Source organism: Ochlerotatus camptorhynchus, unplaced genomic scaffold (genome assembly GCF_037179485.1).
Source record: "Ochlerotatus camptorhynchus isolate MF236.1 unplaced genomic scaffold, CSIRO-AGI_Acam_v1.1 ptg000250l, whole genome shotgun sequence".
Taxonomy (NCBI): domain Eukaryota; kingdom Metazoa; phylum Arthropoda; class Insecta; order Diptera; family Culicidae; genus Ochlerotatus; species Ochlerotatus camptorhynchus.
This window is the reverse complement of record NW_027040740.1, coordinates 771931-792220: the sequence shown is the minus strand read 5'-3', so window position 1 is coordinate 792220 and position 20290 is coordinate 771931. Positions and strand designations below refer to the sequence as shown.

General features: G+C 39.7%; 1 protein-coding gene across 5 annotated transcripts in view; it reads left to right on the top strand.

Annotated features, from left to right (window-relative positions):
* Positions 1-9246, top strand: part of LOC135704889 (GTP-binding protein REM 1) — a 104637-nt gene extending 95391 nt beyond the window's left edge. For all 5 annotated transcript variants that reach the window (XM_065226426.1, XM_065226427.1, XM_065226425.1 and 2 more), the window contains 3 exons: positions 6904-7084; positions 7148-7281; positions 7976-9246. In XM_065226426.1, coding sequence (XP_065082498.1) covers positions 6904-7084; positions 7148-7281; positions 7976-8119 — 459 coding nt within the window. In that variant the 3' untranslated portion in view covers positions 8120-9246. The remainder of the gene's footprint in view (positions 1-6903; positions 7085-7147; positions 7282-7975) is intronic.
* The last annotated feature ends 11044 nt before the right edge of the window (positions 9247-20290 follow it).

Below are 20290 nucleotides of genomic sequence, written 5' to 3'. Positions count from 1 at the left end.
CAGAAAATATCAAATAAATCCATGATTTCAGAGTTAACAAGTCAATTATGTATTTGGTACGATACTTTAGTTAATAAGCTACCGAACGAAGTCAATGAGAACGCGTGGTATGAAGGTTTGCACCTATTATTCCCAAAAACAAAAGAAGCGCTTCGACCGAATCAATTTTTATCATCATCCGATAGGCCGAAGTGAATTCAGTGGCGTTTCAATGGCGTTTCAATGCGTTAGGCCGAGTTTAGAATCCGTAGGCCAAGTTTGGCGTCAAGAAGCAGTGTTAGACTTTTGACAATATCTCAACGATTGGTTTCTCTTTATCAAATCTTACGGTACGTACGGAAAGGTAAATAAATTTGGAAGCCATCAGTAATAATAACATTCCGTTTGGTGCTAAACTGCGCTAGATTAAGAAAGACTAAGTGCGGGTTGTGTTTAATAGGCCGGAAATGGGGTAATTAACCCTACATGTTATATATTCAGAACCTTCACGTTTCTTGTGCAAAAACAGCAGTATACCACAGAAGTGATAGGGTTCTGTACCGCTGTGAAAATGTTGTGCCGTTACGTTATGTCCACCATAAAGCTACTAACAACTATACAAAACAAGGCTGACGGGATGAAGGAAAATTGGGAGAAAGAACGACCATTGCCCAAAATCGGCCTCTTTCAATATCAGGCGTCCGTGTGCTAAGACGCATTTCAATTTGCTAAGTGCAGTGGTTGGTGTTTTGAACGATAACTAGGAGACCAACACCCCCCCTAGCAGCAGCTAGTGTGCGCTAGGGAAATTTAACGTTCAGGTAACTAAATACCCTGCACTAAAAACCGTAGATTAATTACGTATTCGTCCGATAGGACCTCTTTTTATGTTGGACCTTAAAAAGGTTTTCCGTCAGCACACGGCCGGCTCGTAAACTTGGAAACAGTTTCCGAGCCCAATTGTCAAGGGCCAAGCAAAATTATCTGGCCAAACGTAGGCCATAATCCTAAAGGAGTTTTCCCTTCTCGGCTTGACCAAGGTGGCCTTGCCACGGTCGGCCGATCGTGCCAACGAAGGATGACGCCTGCCATCCCACTGTCCAGCAACGCCCGCTGGCTTGTCATCCGCTCGCTTCACCAATCTGGCGAGAGTTCCGGCCGCACAGTAGGACAGGAGTCACTGTGTCGGCCATCCCGATTCACCATCAACGGCAGCAGCGGTATGTACCGGTACAGCGAACAACGCGATTAGGCTACACGACACATATTACACAAAACTATGAACACAGAACAACACGCACATAATACAGAAAGTGGCGAATAAATGCATTTAAAGAAAAGTGAAAGTTCTTCGTTTTTGTATCGCGAAACCCTCTGATTACCCGGTAGCTAGCCAACCATGGGTGTTCCGGAGCTTGCTCTTGTCGCCTGAGTCGACCGGGTGCTGTATGTTTGATCTCCGAGTAGGTAGTTGGTGAGTGCTGAGTTCTAACAACAGTTATAACACTGTGATGCGTTTGCTCTCTGCGAAACATGGCTTTCTCCAGATGTTAACCTTTCTCTTCACGACTACAATATTATGCGTCTAGATCATGCAGATTCGTACGGTGGGGTGCTCCTAGGGGTCAACAAACAACACTCATTCTACAGAATCGACCTTCCTCCAGTGTCAGGTATTGAAATTGTCGCATGTCAGGTGAATATTAGAGGTAAAACCTTCAGTATTGCCTCGTTATACATCCCTCCGAGAACGGCTGTTTCTCGGCGAGCGCTATCTGACATCTGCTCAGTGCTACCTGAGCCGCGGTTTATCTTAGGGGATTTTAATTCCCACGGTACAGGCTGGGGAGAGCTGTACGATGACAACCGCTCAACCATCATCTATGACCTATGCGACGATTTCAATATGACCATTCTAAACACCGGTGAAGTAACTCGAATAGCCGAACCTCCAGCAAGAGAGAGCAGACTAGACCTGTCACTCTGTTAGAACTCACTATCATTGGATTGTATGTGGGAAGTAATCCAAGACCCCTATAGTAGTGATCATTTGCCCATAAAAATTTCGATTTCCAACGGTTCATCTTCACAGTGTCCAATCAACATCGCGTACGATCTCACGAGAAACATCAATTGGGAATTCAGAATACGCGAACGCGGTTCGTGACGGTTCAGAATCGGTTGACGTTCTCTCTCCGTTGGATGAGTACTCCTTTCTATCGCGGCTCATAAAGGATTGCGCGCTTCAAACACAAACGAAGCCTGTTCCTGGCACTACCATTCGCAAACGTCCTCCCACTGTGTGATGGGAACAGGAATGCACCGACGTGAATAACGAGAAGTCTACCGCGTTTAAACAATTTCGCAAATACTGTAACCAGTGGTGTGTCTGTCTGTCTGAGATTAGTGAGATTGTCGCGATTAGTGTTTCGTATTTTATGTATAACAATATGCCAAAGAAAGGTTTGAATACAAGCTACCAACATCACCCATCGCCCACAAAATCACCCACTGGACAGTACACAGCCACACCACTAAACGACAGGAAGATCCTCTACCTACCACCAGATGGCACTGTTTACTGGATTTGGAGGCCATTAGGAGATGGCATAATGGGGCCATGATGAGGCGAAATAGGGCGGAAGGACGATGGCTCAGCGAGGAGGAGAGAGGATAGGTCAGCCGCCATCGTTGAGAATGATTTGATTGGCGATACTCAACAGCGATACTTCATAAAGCTAGTTCAAGCAAGTTCGAAAATCAGTAAAAAACCGTGAGGACGTGAAAAAAAGTGAAGAAGGAGAGTGAGGTGCAGAACCATCCAGGTAAAATTCCCTTCTAGAGAAACACCTTCTCGATCGCCAATAACCGCCATCGTGATTCCCCATTATGTCCACAGGACCCCGTAGTTTACCGCTGGCAATTCATCCACGGCGTGGTCAGACCCCGTAGTGTCCGTCATTCGGCATACGGCGCGGTTAGACACGGAGCATCTTCCGATACGAAGGTATCCGGGAACACAAACAAACGGCCCATCGCCACGAGTATAATGAGGAGAGAGAGAGATCGAAGACCCGTCGCGGAAAGTACCGAAGTACGCGACCGGCTTGCGAACCAAGTTGAGGGTTCAAAGTCGAAGGAAAGGAACCGACTGGGCTTTGAAAAGTGCCCAGAAGGAAGCTGAGGAAGGTGAAGGAGTGGCTGAGGAAGGAACAACAGCGGGCCCGCGCTGAAGAATAAGAAGAAACGTCAGGCGAAACGAGGTAGGAGATAGCCAATAAGAAAGTGGGACGAAAGTGGGACGAAAGTGGGAACTATAAAGGTACCTATAGCTAAACAAGTGTTGTGTGTGTTGGATATTCGAGTGTTTCCTTAGCCGTGATTTTCGAGCGCGCATGCCGACCCTGAGGTAGTGTAGAGGGGGGTCTCATAAATGCTCTGCAAGGAGTACCCCATCCGGTTACAATACGGTTCCCACGAATACTTTGAGCGGTATACGGAGCTAGAGGAAAAGTTTAAGAGCTTGGTCAGGCCAAAAAACGCGGTTACTAGCGTCGGTTCGTCGGAGGGCTATCGCGAGAGACTTCCATGCAAACGCTCTGGAATGTCGGCAGGAGAATGCGTAACGCGGCATCGTCGGTCAACGAGAACAAGGAGTACTTTAACAAGTGGATTTTCCGGTTCGATGCAACACTCGCGATCCGCCGCTGGAAAAGGATGACATGGACTCCCCGTTTTCGATGGTTGAATTCTCAATTGCTCTTCTTTCATGCAATAACTCGGCTCCGGGAATGGATCGAATCAAGTTCGACCTGCTTAAGAACCTCCCAGACATCACAAAGAGGCGATTGTTGAACTTGTCCAATCGATTCCTGGAGCTCAACGTTGTTCCGAATGATTGGAGACAAGTGAGAGTTATCGCCATCCTGAAGCCCGGTAAACCCGCGTTGGATCATAATTCGTATCGTCCCATCGCGATGCTGTCGTGTATTCGGAAGCTGTTAGAAAAAATGATTCTTCTTCGTCTGGACAAGTGGGTCGAGGCGAATGGCTTACTCTCAGATACGCAATTTGGATTCCGTAGGGGCAAATGAACGAACGACTGCCTTGCGTTGCTTTCAACTGAAATCCAATTAGCCTATGCTGAAAAACAGCAGATGGGTTCAGTTTTCTTGGACATTAAGGGGCGTTTGATTCTGTTTGCATCGACATCCTTTCGGACAAACTCCATGCGAGTGGGCTTTCTCCGATTATCAACAATTTCGATTTTAATTTGTTGTCCGAGAAACGAATGAGCTGAAAGAAGCAACTCGGAAATTGCACGAATCAGCTACATGGGTTTTCCACAAGGCTCATGTTTAAGTCCCCTCCTGTACAATTTCTATTTATGTCAAAGACATTGATGATTGTCTAGCCGAAAATTGCACGCTAAGGCAGCTTGCAGATGACGGGGTGGTTTCCGTGGTTGGACCAACAGCACCGGACCTGCAAGGACCATTGCAAGATACCTTGGATAATTTGTCTACTTGGGCAATGAATCTGAGTATTGAATTCTCTCCGGAGAAAACAGAGATGGTTTTTTTTTCTAGGAAGCTTTATCCAGCACAGTTTCAGCTTCAACTTATGGGTAGAACAATCACTCACAGCATGTCGTTTAAGTATTTAGGTGTCTGGTTCGATTCCAAGTGCACTTGGGAAAACACATAGCGTATCTGAAGCAGAGATGCCAACAGCGAATCAATTTCCTTAGTTCCATTACCGGCACTTCACGGGGAGCCCATCCGGAAGATCTGATAAGACTCTACAAGACCATCATTCTCTCGAATGGTACGGTAGCTTTTGCTTTCAATCGGCGGCGGGGACACACATATTGAAGCTCCAAAGGATTCAATATCGTTGCATTCGAATCGCGCTAGGTTGTATGCAATCGACGCATACCATGAATCTTGAAGTTCTTGCGGGCGTCCTCCCCTTAACAAATCGTTTTGTGCATTTATCGTTCCGGTTCCTCATCCGCTGTGAAGTCATGAACCCGCTGGTGATCGAAAACTTTTTTTTTGTCGATCTTGTTTTCCGTGCTGAGCACCAATGCTACCGACGTGCCAGGAAGGCAGCTCCCACACCTGGACCCTACCTATCGACCCATCAACTCATGAACCGGGGACCAACTGCTTTACTTCCCATCCGAAGGAAGGCGTGATCAGAGATGTTATGCCTCAGAACATCCCGGCGGCGCCGACTGGGAAAACAAACATTTGTAGTAGTAGAATTTTGACTAGAATTGGCTACGTTCATCGATTTGCTTGGGACCAATAGGCTAGTCAAGTAGTGAGCCAAGTTAAAATCATTAGTTTCTACCGGTTGGTATTCCCTAATAAACGGGTACCATACTCTAACGATATCATAGATGGTACGACCATCCCACATAAAGTTGGGATGATATCCCGAATTGGTGGTTAGGCGCTTCTTATGGTTATTGTTTATGCGGGTTACGCTTGCCGACAGCAACTTGTGTACCTGTGGAAACGGTTATCACGACATCGAGCATGTTGTTTGGTCCTGCTCCTTGCATCATGAGGCGAGATCCATTCTGTGTGATTCCCTTAGGGTCCGAGGAAAACAACCATTTAAGCCAATTAGAGACGTCTTGGCTTGTCGTGATATCGACTTTATGAAGTTTATTTACGATTTTCTTAAAGCTGTTGATGTATGTGTTTAATGTTTTGTGTTTTAGTCATCCTTTACGTTTAAGTTTTAAATGAGTTCAAAATGCTTTCCCTTGTCCTCCCTCCAAATGATCAATAAATGTAATCCCTAATCTCGAGTAAGCCGCGAGTAATCGGCCCCCGTTCTACTAACATTAGTTGTAAGTAATGATATTCACTCTGTAAAATTCACCAGTATGTAAACACAATCATGTAAAAAATATTCGGCTCCGCAAAACTAACGCATTTGAGCCTTGACAAATAAATGGATTATAAAAAAAAGATAAGCAGATAAGGTAGTGGAATTAAATGGAAATTACTAATCCTTCTCTCTCTCTCTCTCTCTTTATCGAATACATCTATGATTTTGGCGTTACCAATTCAATTATATGTTTGGTATGATACTTTAGTTCAATATCTACAACACAAAGCCTTTAAGAGCGCAAAGTATGCACCCTTCGTTCTCAAAAAAAAAAAGAAGCACTGCACGTGAATCAAACATTCCATTCTTTGTTTGCCCGCATCTGTATGACGAAGTAAATTCGTAGTAAATATGACGAAGTAAATCCGTAGTAAATGAACGTTTTTTTTTTATACGGCGTTGACCCCATAGGTCGAATTTGTAACAAGAAGCAGTGTTGTATGATCAACCAAATATAAGTAATGTGTAGTAAAAACTTGTAATTTTGAATTCAAAATCCGTTCAAAAAAGATAAGTAAATTGCGGGATGTGCTTAATAGGCTGAATATTAGATCTATGCCCTACTTATTTCCGTTTTGTCATTCAAATTCTTGCGCTTTTCTCGTTTTTTTTCTTCTTATTATTATTTGGATTCTCGGCTTTTTCGCGGTTTTCCCAATTTTCCGGTTTACTGCTCACCCTGAAATATTTTTCATGTATCCGATACAGATGAGTTGGAAAAGATGATTCCTTGTGTTTCACCTAAGGTAAAGAGCCCATATAAGTCAAATTTACTACATGGAAAGAATTTATAAGACAATTATAAAAAAAATAGCATTGATGAACAGTGTTTTATTCATTGAATTGTACATTAAAGAATACTTTCAATTCCTTCTTTGTAAGGTTTCCTTCCTTCTGATAAATATTTGACTGAGTCAGAGTTTCACAGACTGAAAATTAGAAGAAAAAATCAACCTACTAATCCGACAACTTTTTAATCATATTAATGTGGAACATTTTTTTAATACTGATTTGCAGGATGAAATGGCAAAAGCAGACGCATTTCTGGTTGTTTATTCCGTGGTTGATAAAGCTACATTCAGTCGAGCGGAACAGCTGCTAAATATGCTACACGACATGGACCTTTCCCGTACTCGTCCAATTATTCTTGTTGCCAACAAAATTGACCTGGCCCGATCGAGGGCCGTGTCATCTCAAGGTAAGATCAAGGAAGAAAAATTAAAATTCACATAAAATATGCGAAATATACTACTTATTTTAGATGGAAAATGTTTAGCCTGCACTCATAGAATCAAGTTCATAGAAGTTTCAGTAGCAATTAACCACAATGTAGATGAACTACTAGCTGGAATTCTTTCTCAAATTCGTTTAAAGAAAGAGCAATGCGCAACACAGGTAAGTTCTTCAATAGCAATTACTTGGGGTCAACATTACTACCCTATACTCTCCACTACTCTTTCGGATTGAGGCCAACAACTGTGCAAAATTTGAGCAAATTAGGGTATTATCTGGATTTGCGGGAGAATTTTAATTTTTTATGGGCTAATTATAAACTATACAAAACTATAAATTTGCTTGTCAAAAATTCAAAAAATGCTGAATTTTAACCTAATCTATAACACAAATTGATTCGACTTCTGTTTAAAAAGTTATCAAACTTTTACTTAGACCAAATGCTTCACTCATACCTACAAGCTCGTAATACGCCTATAAGTAGGTGACGACGTGCCGAGCAATTGCCCTATAATAAAATAATAACTTTTTTTCTCAGAAGTTTAAACGCCTTATACAAAGTTGTTTTGCATAATATTCCAAATCATTTCCACTGAGATTGCTACAGTACAGTTGAGTTTTTGCAAGCAAATTATTAGTTTCGTGTCATTTTCCATACATTTTTTCATACAAAATTTAAAATTCTTCCGCAAATCCAGATCATAACCATATTAGCTCAAATTTTGCACAGTTGTTGGGGGCATCAATGTGCATCGAAAGAGCAGTGGGGAGCATACGGTTGTGATGCATCATATAAACTTGACACACCCTAATGTTTATACCTGATTGATGACTTCATTCAAATATTTAATTTCAGGGCTGTAAAGAATCCTCTTCTCCGCACTGGTATAAAAATCGCAATGTAGTACGTGCATCCATGAAAGCTCGCCAAATGATAACATGGATTTTCGGGAAGGAAGACACAAAATTTAAAAACTGTGAAAATCTCCAAGTTCTATAAGCTTACCAACTGACCATCATTTCGTCAAACTATGAAAACTTCCTCAGAAGCACAACTTTTCGTCGCTATAAACTTATCGAGTAGCAATGTCGAACATTTATATTTACATCTATATATTACTAAGTTTTTAGCCTAATAATTTATTTTAAGGACGAAGTGCACGGAAGCCCTAAAGTAGCCAATCTATACAGCGAGCGTATTGAGAAAAGGCTTCTGTTTCCATCTCGTCTGGATAATCATTTAGTTTTATTAATAAAAGTGCCTTTTCTAGAGATCTATACACCAACAATCAAAAACACATCCAAAAAGTCGAATCACAGTAGAGAGTTTTGTAAAATGAGACCAGCTAAAATAACAGAGTAAAATTTTCTAAAAATGTTCTACATATAAAACAATACAAAAAATATACGCTTCAGTGCGTGTTTTTCTGAACTAAGATTATTCTATATTTGATTAAAGTGTCATCTTTTTCTATGATGTGAAAGCTGATACAAAATGTTATAGCCCATTCATATATCTGTTGGATCCATTTAAACATAATTGGCTTTCGTCAATGGCATTTTCATTTCCAGCTTTAACAGCTACGACAAAAGATAAGAAAAAATAGCACGTAACCCATTTACGTGGTTGTAATATTCAAGCTACGCAAAATATCACAATTTAACGGAAAGAATGTTTTATGTGTCTCCTTCAGTAAATGTTACCGTTACTTAATCATTTTGAATTAATTGCAGGGTTTTGATTACTGAAATTAAACATGATATAAAAACAAGCAAACAAACAAAATTACATTTAAATGAAACGCGTACGTTAAAATACACCTACGGGATGCTAGCTTCTTCATTTGGAATTTGTATATGTTCAAAATTTATAGGTCTCTAAAAACAAGAAAAAATCTCCAAGAAACATCTGGTCAAAACTCAATTTTGTGTTAGTTATTAAATTTATAATACACAGAAATAAAATTCTGAATTATACTGGCGATGCTATAACCTTCCTTTTCACCCAAACTAGCAACTTGAAGGAAATGTTGCTTACAAATATGGACGGTTGCAAACAATATTTGGAATATTTCAAGAAATGACTCGTAATTTTACACGATATTATCTGTTTCTTTGGTAACAAAACACGCCGAAAACGACGCAGAAATCGTCGCCATAGGAATTTGTATGGCGATGATTTCTGCGTCGTTTTCGGCGTGTTTTGTTACCAAAGAAACAGATAATATCTAAAGTTGTATAATATATGACGCTCCATTAATGTGCATAATACTAACTTATATTTACACTACTTTTTGTAACTGTGTACATTATACGATGTCTTCTAAGATACACAAAGTTTCCCAGTTTTCAAATATTTTAACCGAAAAGATAAATTCAAACGAAATATTCACAAATTCACATTCAAACTGCGCGACAAAGGAAAAGGGTTTACATCAAATTGCTCTTGCACATCTCACAATCTCAGCGTTAGCTGGCAATGCTAGATCGCTGCTCATGTCACCATTAACGTTGCACCACTGACAATTGGCGTGACTGCCCTGATAAGGGCATTCCAGGAGCCCTTTTCTCGACACATTTCATCGACGACATTCTCCGCGTTAAGGACAGCACAATCGACTTGCACACAAACCAGTTGCTAAGGTGTATCCTCCACATTTCCACACTCCGGACAGAGGGGTGACCTTTCATGTCCGAACCGATCTAGGTTCAAGCAACCGCGACGAGATAGGAATTGCGTCAGTATTAACGTATGAATCACCCTACCGTTCTCCGCCGAGTCTCATTCCTGCTGCCACTTGGCCATCGACTTCGCTCTTACTCCTTCCGTACTCCTCTAGTCTCCTTTCACTTATAGCACTCGCTGTCCTCCACTAGGGAGATGCCGATAGGGATCGGGATCATTCCGGCGATAACGCATACTGCTTCAACTTCACGTGATTTCGCTTGGTTTCCAGCGCTGCAACCCAGGCTGGACCTCCGTACGTCATAATCGTCGTAGATACACTAGCCAGAGGACGCCTCTTGCTCTTGACACTCGATCCAGAGATGTATGGCATGATTCTGGCTACCACGTTGATGGCCTGTTGAAGTTTAACCGGTTGTCGATCACCTCTTCCAGGTATTTCAGCACGCACTTTGAGGATATGGCATGATTTCTGCCCACTGCACCGCTGACCAATATCCCAAGTAACATTGCTAGTTTTATAGAGGTTTTATAGCATTCTACAAGTCTAAATCATGATCTCCATAACCCTCATAAAACAAGAATTGTTGCGGATTATCTTTTCTAAGAGTTTTCCGAGTGTATCCAGCAGGCATATAGGATGCTGGATACCCCGGCGGATTTACAACACTAGCTTCTGTATCTTCTAATCGCAACTCTATATGCGTCGCCCCAATGGTTGGCATCAGCGTCTCGGCACAGCTACTTACAACAGTTTGATTTGCTCTGCTTTATTGCTCGTTTTTTCCGGCCCTTTCCGCTCGGAATACTACGCTACGCTCCTTTTGGCTCTGAGACAACTAGAACGGCGGGTGCTGAGCGACTCGTTCCATCAGTCTGCTCGTCTGTTCTTTGGCTCTAGTTTTCTCGGCATGGATGTGTCCTGGGTTGGCATGCTCACTTTTTTTACGCAAATTGCTCTTTTGTTAGTAACATTTCACTCAGTTGATGAAACTTGGTTTTACTTCAAGCAATTGATAGAGTAGAATCAGAGTTAACAGGAGAAACGTACAGAGTAGTTAAATCAAAACATTTAAATTCACACCAATGAGTTTTTTCCATGAAAGTCTGATATGAACAGCGATTATTTCTCTTTTCGTTTTTGTAACGCAAATTTGAGAACTGGTTTTCGTCTAAATTGATATCAATTGTGTTTTTCTATCAGTTGTTTCAAGAAAACCCATGTTTCGTCAAGCTAGTGCTGAGTTATTAACAAATTAGCAATTTTGGCGGCAAATGCCCTTGATATAACATTTCCGTCAACTCGACCACGTTCAGGTCCGGTTCCTAGACCTGTTAAGTGCTCAAATAACACAAAGTTGAGAACCGGCGTAGTCTGGGCGTAAAGTGGGAAGGTAATAGAGCCAAAAGAAAATTCAAACAGATGATAAAGAAAAAGAATAAAGTGCATATCACCATAACTGATAAAATTTGTTTACTAATAGTCGTAGATGATATTTTATTCTTCAAAAATCACTCATTTAAAATTGATTTCATACAGAAAAGGAACTTGGAAACTTGTTCGTGTTTTTGAAAGACCTGTTGATCCTATAAATAAACAAATTCCAGAAATTAACGGCCGATATTTATGCGTTAGTTATTCTCAGTATCATGCTCACAGTAATAAAGAAATATGTGAGAATTGATAATGATAGTGAAAAATAGTTAGACTAAGCGGAAAAATAAACTAACCAAATGACCAAACGTCGATGTTTTCTTATAGAATAAATATACAAAACACAGATACGGATACACCACAGAAAAGCAAATATTTGAAATGTAAGTTACTTGTATACATATTCAATCTTAAAATAATCTAAATCAAATCAACATTTATAACTCAAAATATAACAACCCATTCAGATACAACATTATATGGAGTGGTTGCGTTGAACAGCACCAGTGACCTTTAAAAGCAAAGCAAGTAACAAGATGCTACAAAACAATAAACTAAAATACAATAATTATATACACAGTACAATTGTAACATTTTGTTAATAAAATTTTCAATTGCTGACTTTCTATATAATTTCAGAATATCCAAAAGTCCCAAGCATGCTGTGCACAGACGCAAGAAAAAAAAATGCACAGCCATGATCTACCGTTCTCCAGAAATGTGCTTCTCGCTTCTCATAGTCTTGAATTTTGTTTCATCTTACTTAAATTGTGCTCACGTGTTGCATAATTCTATTCATCGTGTTTGTCGTTTTTTACTAAACTTTCCCCAATTAAAACATAATGTACATAGGGTAGAGAACTACTTCGGCCTAATCGCCTATTTTGGGCCTATCGAGCAGAAAACTTCAAATAAATCCACGATTTCAGAGTTAGCAAGTCAATTATGCGTTTGGTACGATGCTTTAGTTAATAAGCTACGGAACGAAGTCAATGAGAACGCGTGATATGAAGGTTTGCACCTATTATTCCCAGAAACAATAGAAGCGCTCCGACCAAATCAATTTTTATCTTCATCCGATAGGCCGAAGTGAATTCATTTGCGTTTCAATGGCGTTTCAATGCGTTAGGCCGAGTTAAGAATCCGTAGGCCGAGTTTGGCGTCAAGAAGCAGTGTTAGACTTTTGACAATATCTCAACGATTGGCTTCTTTTTATCAAATCTTACGGTACGTACGGAAAGGTAAATAAATTTGGAAGCCATTAGTAATAATAACATTCCGTTTGGTGCTAAACTACGCTAGATTAAGAAATACTAAGTGCTAGTTGTGCTTAAAAGGCCGGAAATGGGGTAGTTAACCCTATTTATTTATTTATTTATGTATTTCATTACAATTATTGTTCTTTAAGGGTATTGGGTAAATACATATTCGTAATCTGCATTGAAAATGGAACCCAAACCCAAAATGTTATCAATTTGGGTATACTGGAACTATTTTAAATAAGTTCGATTACATTTGCAAAAATCACCTTATTAGCGCCCCTCGGTGTCACTTTGTATGGGAGCGAGCTGTCAGTTTGTCAGTTTAGTGTCAAACAGTGAAGTTGTTATTTTGCTTTAAATCTTAATTTAAAAATCGAGATGAAAGTGTGTGGGTTCGAAAAAATATCGCTGTGCTCAGAAAATGAAGCTCTATCGGATAATGTATAACAATACATTTTTCAAAATTAAAGAACCCAATTCCTGCCGCCTTTGTTGTATATGCTAGATTGTCTTCTTTCATCGAACTGCGCTAATAATAATAACCATAAGAAGGAGCTTAACGACGTGTTCGGAGTATCATCCAAACTATTTATGGGATAGTTCGACCATACGGGTTACCGTTCGTCTATGGTATTTGTTTATTAGGGTGTGTGTCGAAAATATCCGGAAAATCCTAGGGAAAATCTTAAAACGGTCGTGGCGATGCAAAGAGAAAGTCGATGAAGAGAATCAATCAATGTATATAGGATCAGAGACGTTGATAGAGACGCGCAAAGAAAATTTTCGTCAAAACAGCAGCAACGTTGTTGAGGGTTATTTTGGCAACCATGTTTCTTCGAGTGGTTTCAAATGACTTTCATACAGTGCCGCAATGCATTTTGCATAAATAAAGCGGAGACTAGAGTCGAATGAGGCGAATGAGAACGACCCAAATTTGAGTTTCCTTTGTAAAACTTAAAAAATCTGCCGGAAAATGAGGAAATTGACCAAAATTGTATTAAGTCTCGGAGTAGTACCAATAGACTGAGTGAATCCAATCTTTACTTTTCTCAAATTCAGGATTTTTTCCCTGGAAAATTCTGGGAAAACCTGGGAAAATAAGAGGCAAATTGTACTCATTGCTGGGTTCCTGCACTTTTGGCGATTATGAGTGAACTAAACTCAAATTTGGGTTGTTCTCATTCGCCCTATAGAAGAGACAATTTTTCGACGGTGCCGTCAACGCCAAAAGAATATTTTTTTTCTTTTTTTTTTGTTTTTTTTTTTCTTTTTTTTCAGTCCGCATCGTGCTCTATTGCCGTGCGGATCTATTTGCTTTTTGCTGAAGGAAGTGTTACTACTACCTAAAGCTACAACAAATTTAAACAGCACTTTTCAGTGCTCAACCTGTAAAATTTTTCTACCTAGTTCAACTCTTATTCCTCTTCGATCTTTGTTTGGACCCTACCCGAGGTAATCCTTCTTGGATATCGATTTGGAAAATTCCTCTTCGATCCTTCAGATTCTCATAGTAATCTGCTTGGAAGTCGATTTGGATAAAAGTTAACTGCCGACATGGCGCCTAAACGCAAAAGAAAGGGGCAAACTCTTGACCCCCCTTCTGATGATCCATCATCCAAGAAAAATTCTAGTAAACTTTCCCAGCTTAATGCCAAGAAGGAATAGATTCCCCCTATTGTGATAACCACTTCCGATTTCCATGCTCTTCGCATTTTTGAACTTTTGAATTTCGTGAAAGTTAAGTTTTCACTGCAAATTGGACGGCGGGGGAATGCCGTGTATTGGCTGAAACCTTGGACGGATTCAAATGTCTTCTCAAGTATCTTACTGAGAAGAAGCACAAATTTTTTACTTACGACACCAAAACTGAACGTGTGTTCAAGGTTGTCATGAAAGGACTGTCCAGTGGTGAATCCCTGGATCAGATCAAAGATGAACTGGCAAAATTACTTGGAGTTGTGCCACTCCAAGTAATCAAAATGAAAATGAAATCCCGTCCTGGCGATTCGCGCAACGGGATTTCTAATGATTTTTATTTAGTTCACTTCAAGTCTAGTGAACTAAACAACCTTAAGGCCTTAGAAAAAGCTAGCCTTATGCTCCATGTCCGAGTGAAGTGGGAACACTTCAGGAAGACTGGAGGAAATTTCCAAAACCTCACTCAGTGCCGTAAGTGCCAGGGATGGGGTCACGGAACTACAAATTGCTACATGTCAGCTAAATGCATGAATTGTGGTGATTCCTCTCACGCAAAGGACGACTGTCCTGTGAAGGAAGATCCTAAGAAATTTAAATGTTCAAATTGTGGTGAAAACCACAAATCCAATTTTTGGGAATGTAAGACTCGCAAAGCGATCCTACAATCTCGTTCTAACCGACAGGTAGGAAACGCTCCACGTTTCCGATCAGGTACAAATTCCTCTGCTGTTAACAACGGTCAGCGAGGAACAAATTCTACATTCGTACCCGTAGGTACAAATATCATTCCTGCTTCAAATTTTGCATCTGTACCTACTCCCCTCGCTGCTAATAATGTTCAGCGAGTTAATGGAGCTAAAGGGTGTCCACGATGAAATTGCCACACACAAAATTGATTCGCAAAATTCGAGTTTTCATCCGATTGCCATCAAATTTTCAGGGATTGAGAAATAACTATTAAACTTCATTTTACCATTTTACTCGTATTTTATTTACAGTCCATACGCAAATGCCCGGACCTTGGCCTTAACCCCGGCCATAAGATTCTGCACAACCTGTGAATCAACCGTTTTTTGCATGTAAACCCATACTTTCTTCAGTTCATCGACTGTCTTCACTACCTTAGGTCGTTTAAGAAGGTGCTGCTTCATAATCGCCCAGTACTTCTCGATGGGGCGGAGCTCCAGAGTGTTGGGAGGGTTGAACATTTTCGGCACGAAATTGACCTTATTGTCCGCATACCACTTCAGCACGTCCTTGGAGTAGTGGCATGAGGCCAAATCCGGCCAGAAGATTGTTGGGACGTTGTGGGCCTTCAGGAGAGGAAGTAGCCGCTTCTGGAGGCACTCTTTTATGTACACCTGTCCGTTCATCGTGTCCTGGGTCACGAAAGGTGCACTCCGCTTCCCGCACGTGCAGATGGCTTGCCAAACCAGGAATTTCTTCGCAAATTTGGACATCTTCTGAGTGCGGACATGCTTCGGAACGCTGAACTTATCCTTGGCCGTGAAAAACAGGTTGCCGGGGATCTGTTTGAAGTCGGCCTTCACATATGTTTCGTCGTCCATGATGCAGCATTCAACTTTCGTCAGCATGTTGAGGTACAACTTCCTGGCACGGGTTTTGGCGGACTTGTTATGCTTCTCGTCGCGATTAAGGGCCTTTTGTACCTTGAACGTTCGAAGCCCAGCCTTAGTTTTGGCCTTCTGGACAAAACTTCGGCTTAGGTGCAGCTTCTTAGCCACATCCCTAACGGAGGCGTTCGGATTTCGGTTGAAGGCCCCAACTACGCGGTTGTGATTTTTGGTGTTGTACGGAATACTTTTTCCTTCACTTCTGGGCTTCCGATCGGTGGTCAACCGTTCCTCGAACCGCTTAATCACTCGCGACACCGTGGAATTCGCGATTCCCAACGTTTTAGCGATGGAACGATGCGAGAGATCCTTGTTCTCGTGATGAATGCGCAAGATTTTATCACGCACGAGCTGTTCTTTCGACTCCATTTCCGCGAGTTTTGATCACAGGACTTTAAAACTTGCAGGATGTAAATAATGCACTATGAACTAAATCCACCCAAATTTTCATTAAATTCTACCCAACGGTTAGAGCAATTTCATAGTGTGGCAATTTCATCGTGGACACCCTTTACCTATGCTGCTTTTGCAGCGGGTAGAAATCAAAATTCTAACCAACTTAATTCTAACGGAAATTTTGACAATTTTGACTTAGGAAGCATTACTGCCCCTAAAATGGAATTTTTACAAAAATCATTAATTGGCATGATTTCTGATATGCTTAAATCTAACTCCATGTTTGATGCTATTCAAACTGGAGTAAAATTTGCTAATAATATTGTCATGACTTTAAAATTCAGTAATGGATTTTAAAGCTCTAAATATATTAAATTGGAATGCTCGATCTCTTAAAAATAATGAAGACGAGCTATTTAACTTTTTGAGAGTTCATAACGTGCATATTGCCGTTATAACTGAAACGTTCCTTAAACCTGGCCATAAGGTTAAGAAGGACTCAAATTATTTAATTTATAGAAATGATCGTCTTGATGGAGCCTGTGGTGGCGTTGCCATCATTGTTCATAGACGAATCAAACATAAAATTATTTCTTCATTTGAAACCAAAGTTTTTGAAACTTTGGGATTTTCTGTTGAAACAAAATTTGGACAACTTACGTTTATATCTGCCTATTTGCCATTCCAATGCGTAGGCCAGCAAAAGAATTTTCTCAAGGGTGACCTCCAGAAACTTACCCGTCATAGGTCTAAATTCTTCATTATTGGTGATTTTAATGCAAAACACCGCTCATGGAATTATGCTCAAAGCAATCCCAATGGTAATATTCTGTTTGATGATTGTTCTGCAGGTTATTACACTATTCAATATCCAAACAGTCCAACATGCTTTTCTTCAGCACGAAATCCCTCAACTATTGATTTGGTCTTAACTGATTCATGTGAACTTTGTAGCCAATTGGTTACCCATGCTAATTTCGGTTCTGATCACCTTCCAGATACTTTTAAAATATCCCAAGAAATAATGTAATCCCAACAGCTCTATTTTGAATTACCATACAGCTGATTGGGAGCAATATCGAACATTTATGGAATATAACTTCGATCCAAACATTCCTTTGCAAACCAAAGATGAAATTAATTATGCTCTTGAATCTCTGATTACTTCTATAGTTGAAGCAAGAGCTGCCTCAGTTCCAAAATGCGAGGTTAAATTAAATTCAATTATAATAGCGACGATCTTCAGCTCTTGAAATGTCCGAATGAGGCAATATCAAAGTACACGCGATCCTACCATGAAAGTTATCTGGCGGGATTTACAAAAACAAATTAAAAAACGATTATCTGCCCTGAGGAACAAAACTTTTGAAAATAATGTTTCTAAATTAGACCCGAGTTCCAGACCCTTTAGGAAACTCACAAAAAAAATTGAAAAAACCTCAAAAGCCTATTCCAGCGCTTAAAGAAGGTGGTAAAATTTTGATCACAAATTTGGAAAAAGCTCAGAAACTTGCTAAGCATTTCGAGAGTTCCCATAATTTCAGTTTGGGTCTTACTAGTCCTGTTGAGAATCAAGTTGCTCGGGATTATCTGAATATTTTCTCTCGGGAAAATATTTTTGATGATTCCTGGGGGACTGATTTGCACGAAGTAAGGTCTATAACTAAAAAGTTTCAAAATATGAAAGCTCCAGGTGATGATGGAATTTTCTATATCCTCATCAAAAAACTCCCAGAGAGTACCTTGTCTTTCTTGGTAAAATCATTTAACAGATGTTTCCATTTGGCATACTTTCCTGATAAATGGAAAAATGCAAAAGTTGTTCCAATTTTGAAGCCGGAGCAGCTGAAGCTTCTAGCTACCGTCCAATAAGTTTGCTTTCTTCAATAAGTAAACTTTTTGAAAAGATAATTTTAAATATAATGATGCTTCACATCAATACGATCTCAATTTTTGCAGATGAGCAGTTTGGATTTCGCCATGGGCATTCAACTACTCATCAACTCTTAAGAGTTACCAATTTAATTCGTTCAAACAAATCTGAAGGCCTGGAGTTGCTCTTCTAGACATAGAAAAAGCATTCGACAGTGTTTGGCATGAAGGTTTGATTGCTAAATTGAAAATGTTTAATTTTCCAGTTTACATTATGAAATTAGTTCAGAATTATTTAACTGGCAGAACTCTGCAGGTAAATTACCAAAATTCCAAATCCAATCGACTACCTGTTAGTGCAGGAGTTCCTCAGGGCTGCATTCTTGGGCCTATATTGTATAACATTTTCACTTCGGACCTCCCTGATTTGCCTCAGGGTTGCCACAAATCTTTGTTCGCTGATGACACAGGCATTTCCGCTAAAGGAAGAAGTCTTCGTGTTATTTGCAGCAGACTGCAGAAAAGTTTATATATTTTCTCTTCTTATTTACAAAAATGGAAGATTTCTCCCAACGCTTCCAAAACTCAACTTATAATATTTCCACATAAGCCTAGAGCTTCCTTTTTGAAACCTAGTAGTAGTCACATAGTCACTATGAACGGAGTTCCAATTTCCTGGTCAAACCAAGTGAAATATCTTGGATTAATACTTGACCAAAAATTAACTTTTATAGATCACATTGAGGGCATTCAAGCCAAATGTAACAAATATATAAAATGTTTGTATCCTCTTATAAACAGGAAATCCAAACTTTGCCTGACGAATAAACTTCTAATATTTAAACAAGTTTTTAGATCGGCCATGCTTTACGCTGTGCCAATATGGTCTAGTTGTTGCACTACCAGGAAAAAAGCACTTCAAAGTTCTGAAGATGATTTTGAAGTTGCCTCCCTGGTACAGTACTGCTGAGGTACATAGAGTTTCAAATGTTGAGACTTTAGAACAAATGTCCAACAAAATAATTAATAATTTCAGGCAAAAATCGTTGCAATCTTCAATTCCCTTTATACTAAGATAAGATTTAGTTTTAGTTTTTAGTTTTAAGATATCAATTGTTATACTGACATGAAGGTTTAATACCCCGTACAGACTATGGCTTATATCATGTAATATAGGCTGTCTTGCAATGAGCACTCATACATAGGATTTCCAGTGAAAACTAGATGTATGAGTGCTCATTGCAAGACAGCCTATATTACATGATATAAGCCATAGTCTGTCCGGGGTATAAAAACCCTGTTTAAAATACTGAATTGCCAAGACAAGAACAATGTAAAAACACTTAGATATATATCATAACAATTAAGGCTGGTAAGTTACTGTAGTAAGTGGAGCACCTAGGGTAAAATGAAATGTAATTTATTTTGAATTTGAAACAAATAAAGAGTTAAAAAAAAACACTTTTTTTCATCATTGAGAACAATACACTTGAGTCGATTTTTACGCGATTTTTGTACACGGTTATTTTTGCGCGGTTTTTTCAGACGGATTTCGGAAATTACTCGTTTTTTTACGCGGATTTCGGTATTTACGCGTTTTTTTTTGCGGATTTCGGAATTTACGTGGTTTTTATTACGCGGTTTATCGTTATACCAACCGCCCGCATAATCGTTAACAATAAAGGGATGATTCACAGTATCATTATGTACCATAAATAAGTATATCTGTACGATTCTAGTCATTTTATTTATTTATTTATTTCCATTTCGTCAAGCCAGTGTAGACTACATACAATGATTATTACAATGTTTACTTACATACTATGCATTAATTCTATTCTGTTTTAGCTTAGTTTGTATTTGCTGCTTGGACATAGTGATGTCAATAGTTCCGCAATGCAAATTATATAGGCGCATCATTCGATTGATTGGGCTATTTTTTGCATAGTTTGTTCTGTACGATGTTTCTGAAAATAAATTCCGTGTTCTAAGATATCGACAAGGTGTGTAAAAATTTAATTGTGCGAGAATTTCTGCCGAATCTATGCGCATTGAAATAATGTCGTTGATGAAGAAAAGCATTGCAAATTGGCGGCGCTCCTTAAGTGTTTGTATATTGATGAGCATGCAGCGCGCTTCATAAGATGGTAATGGAAATGCAGTCCAATTCAATTTACGTAAAGCATAT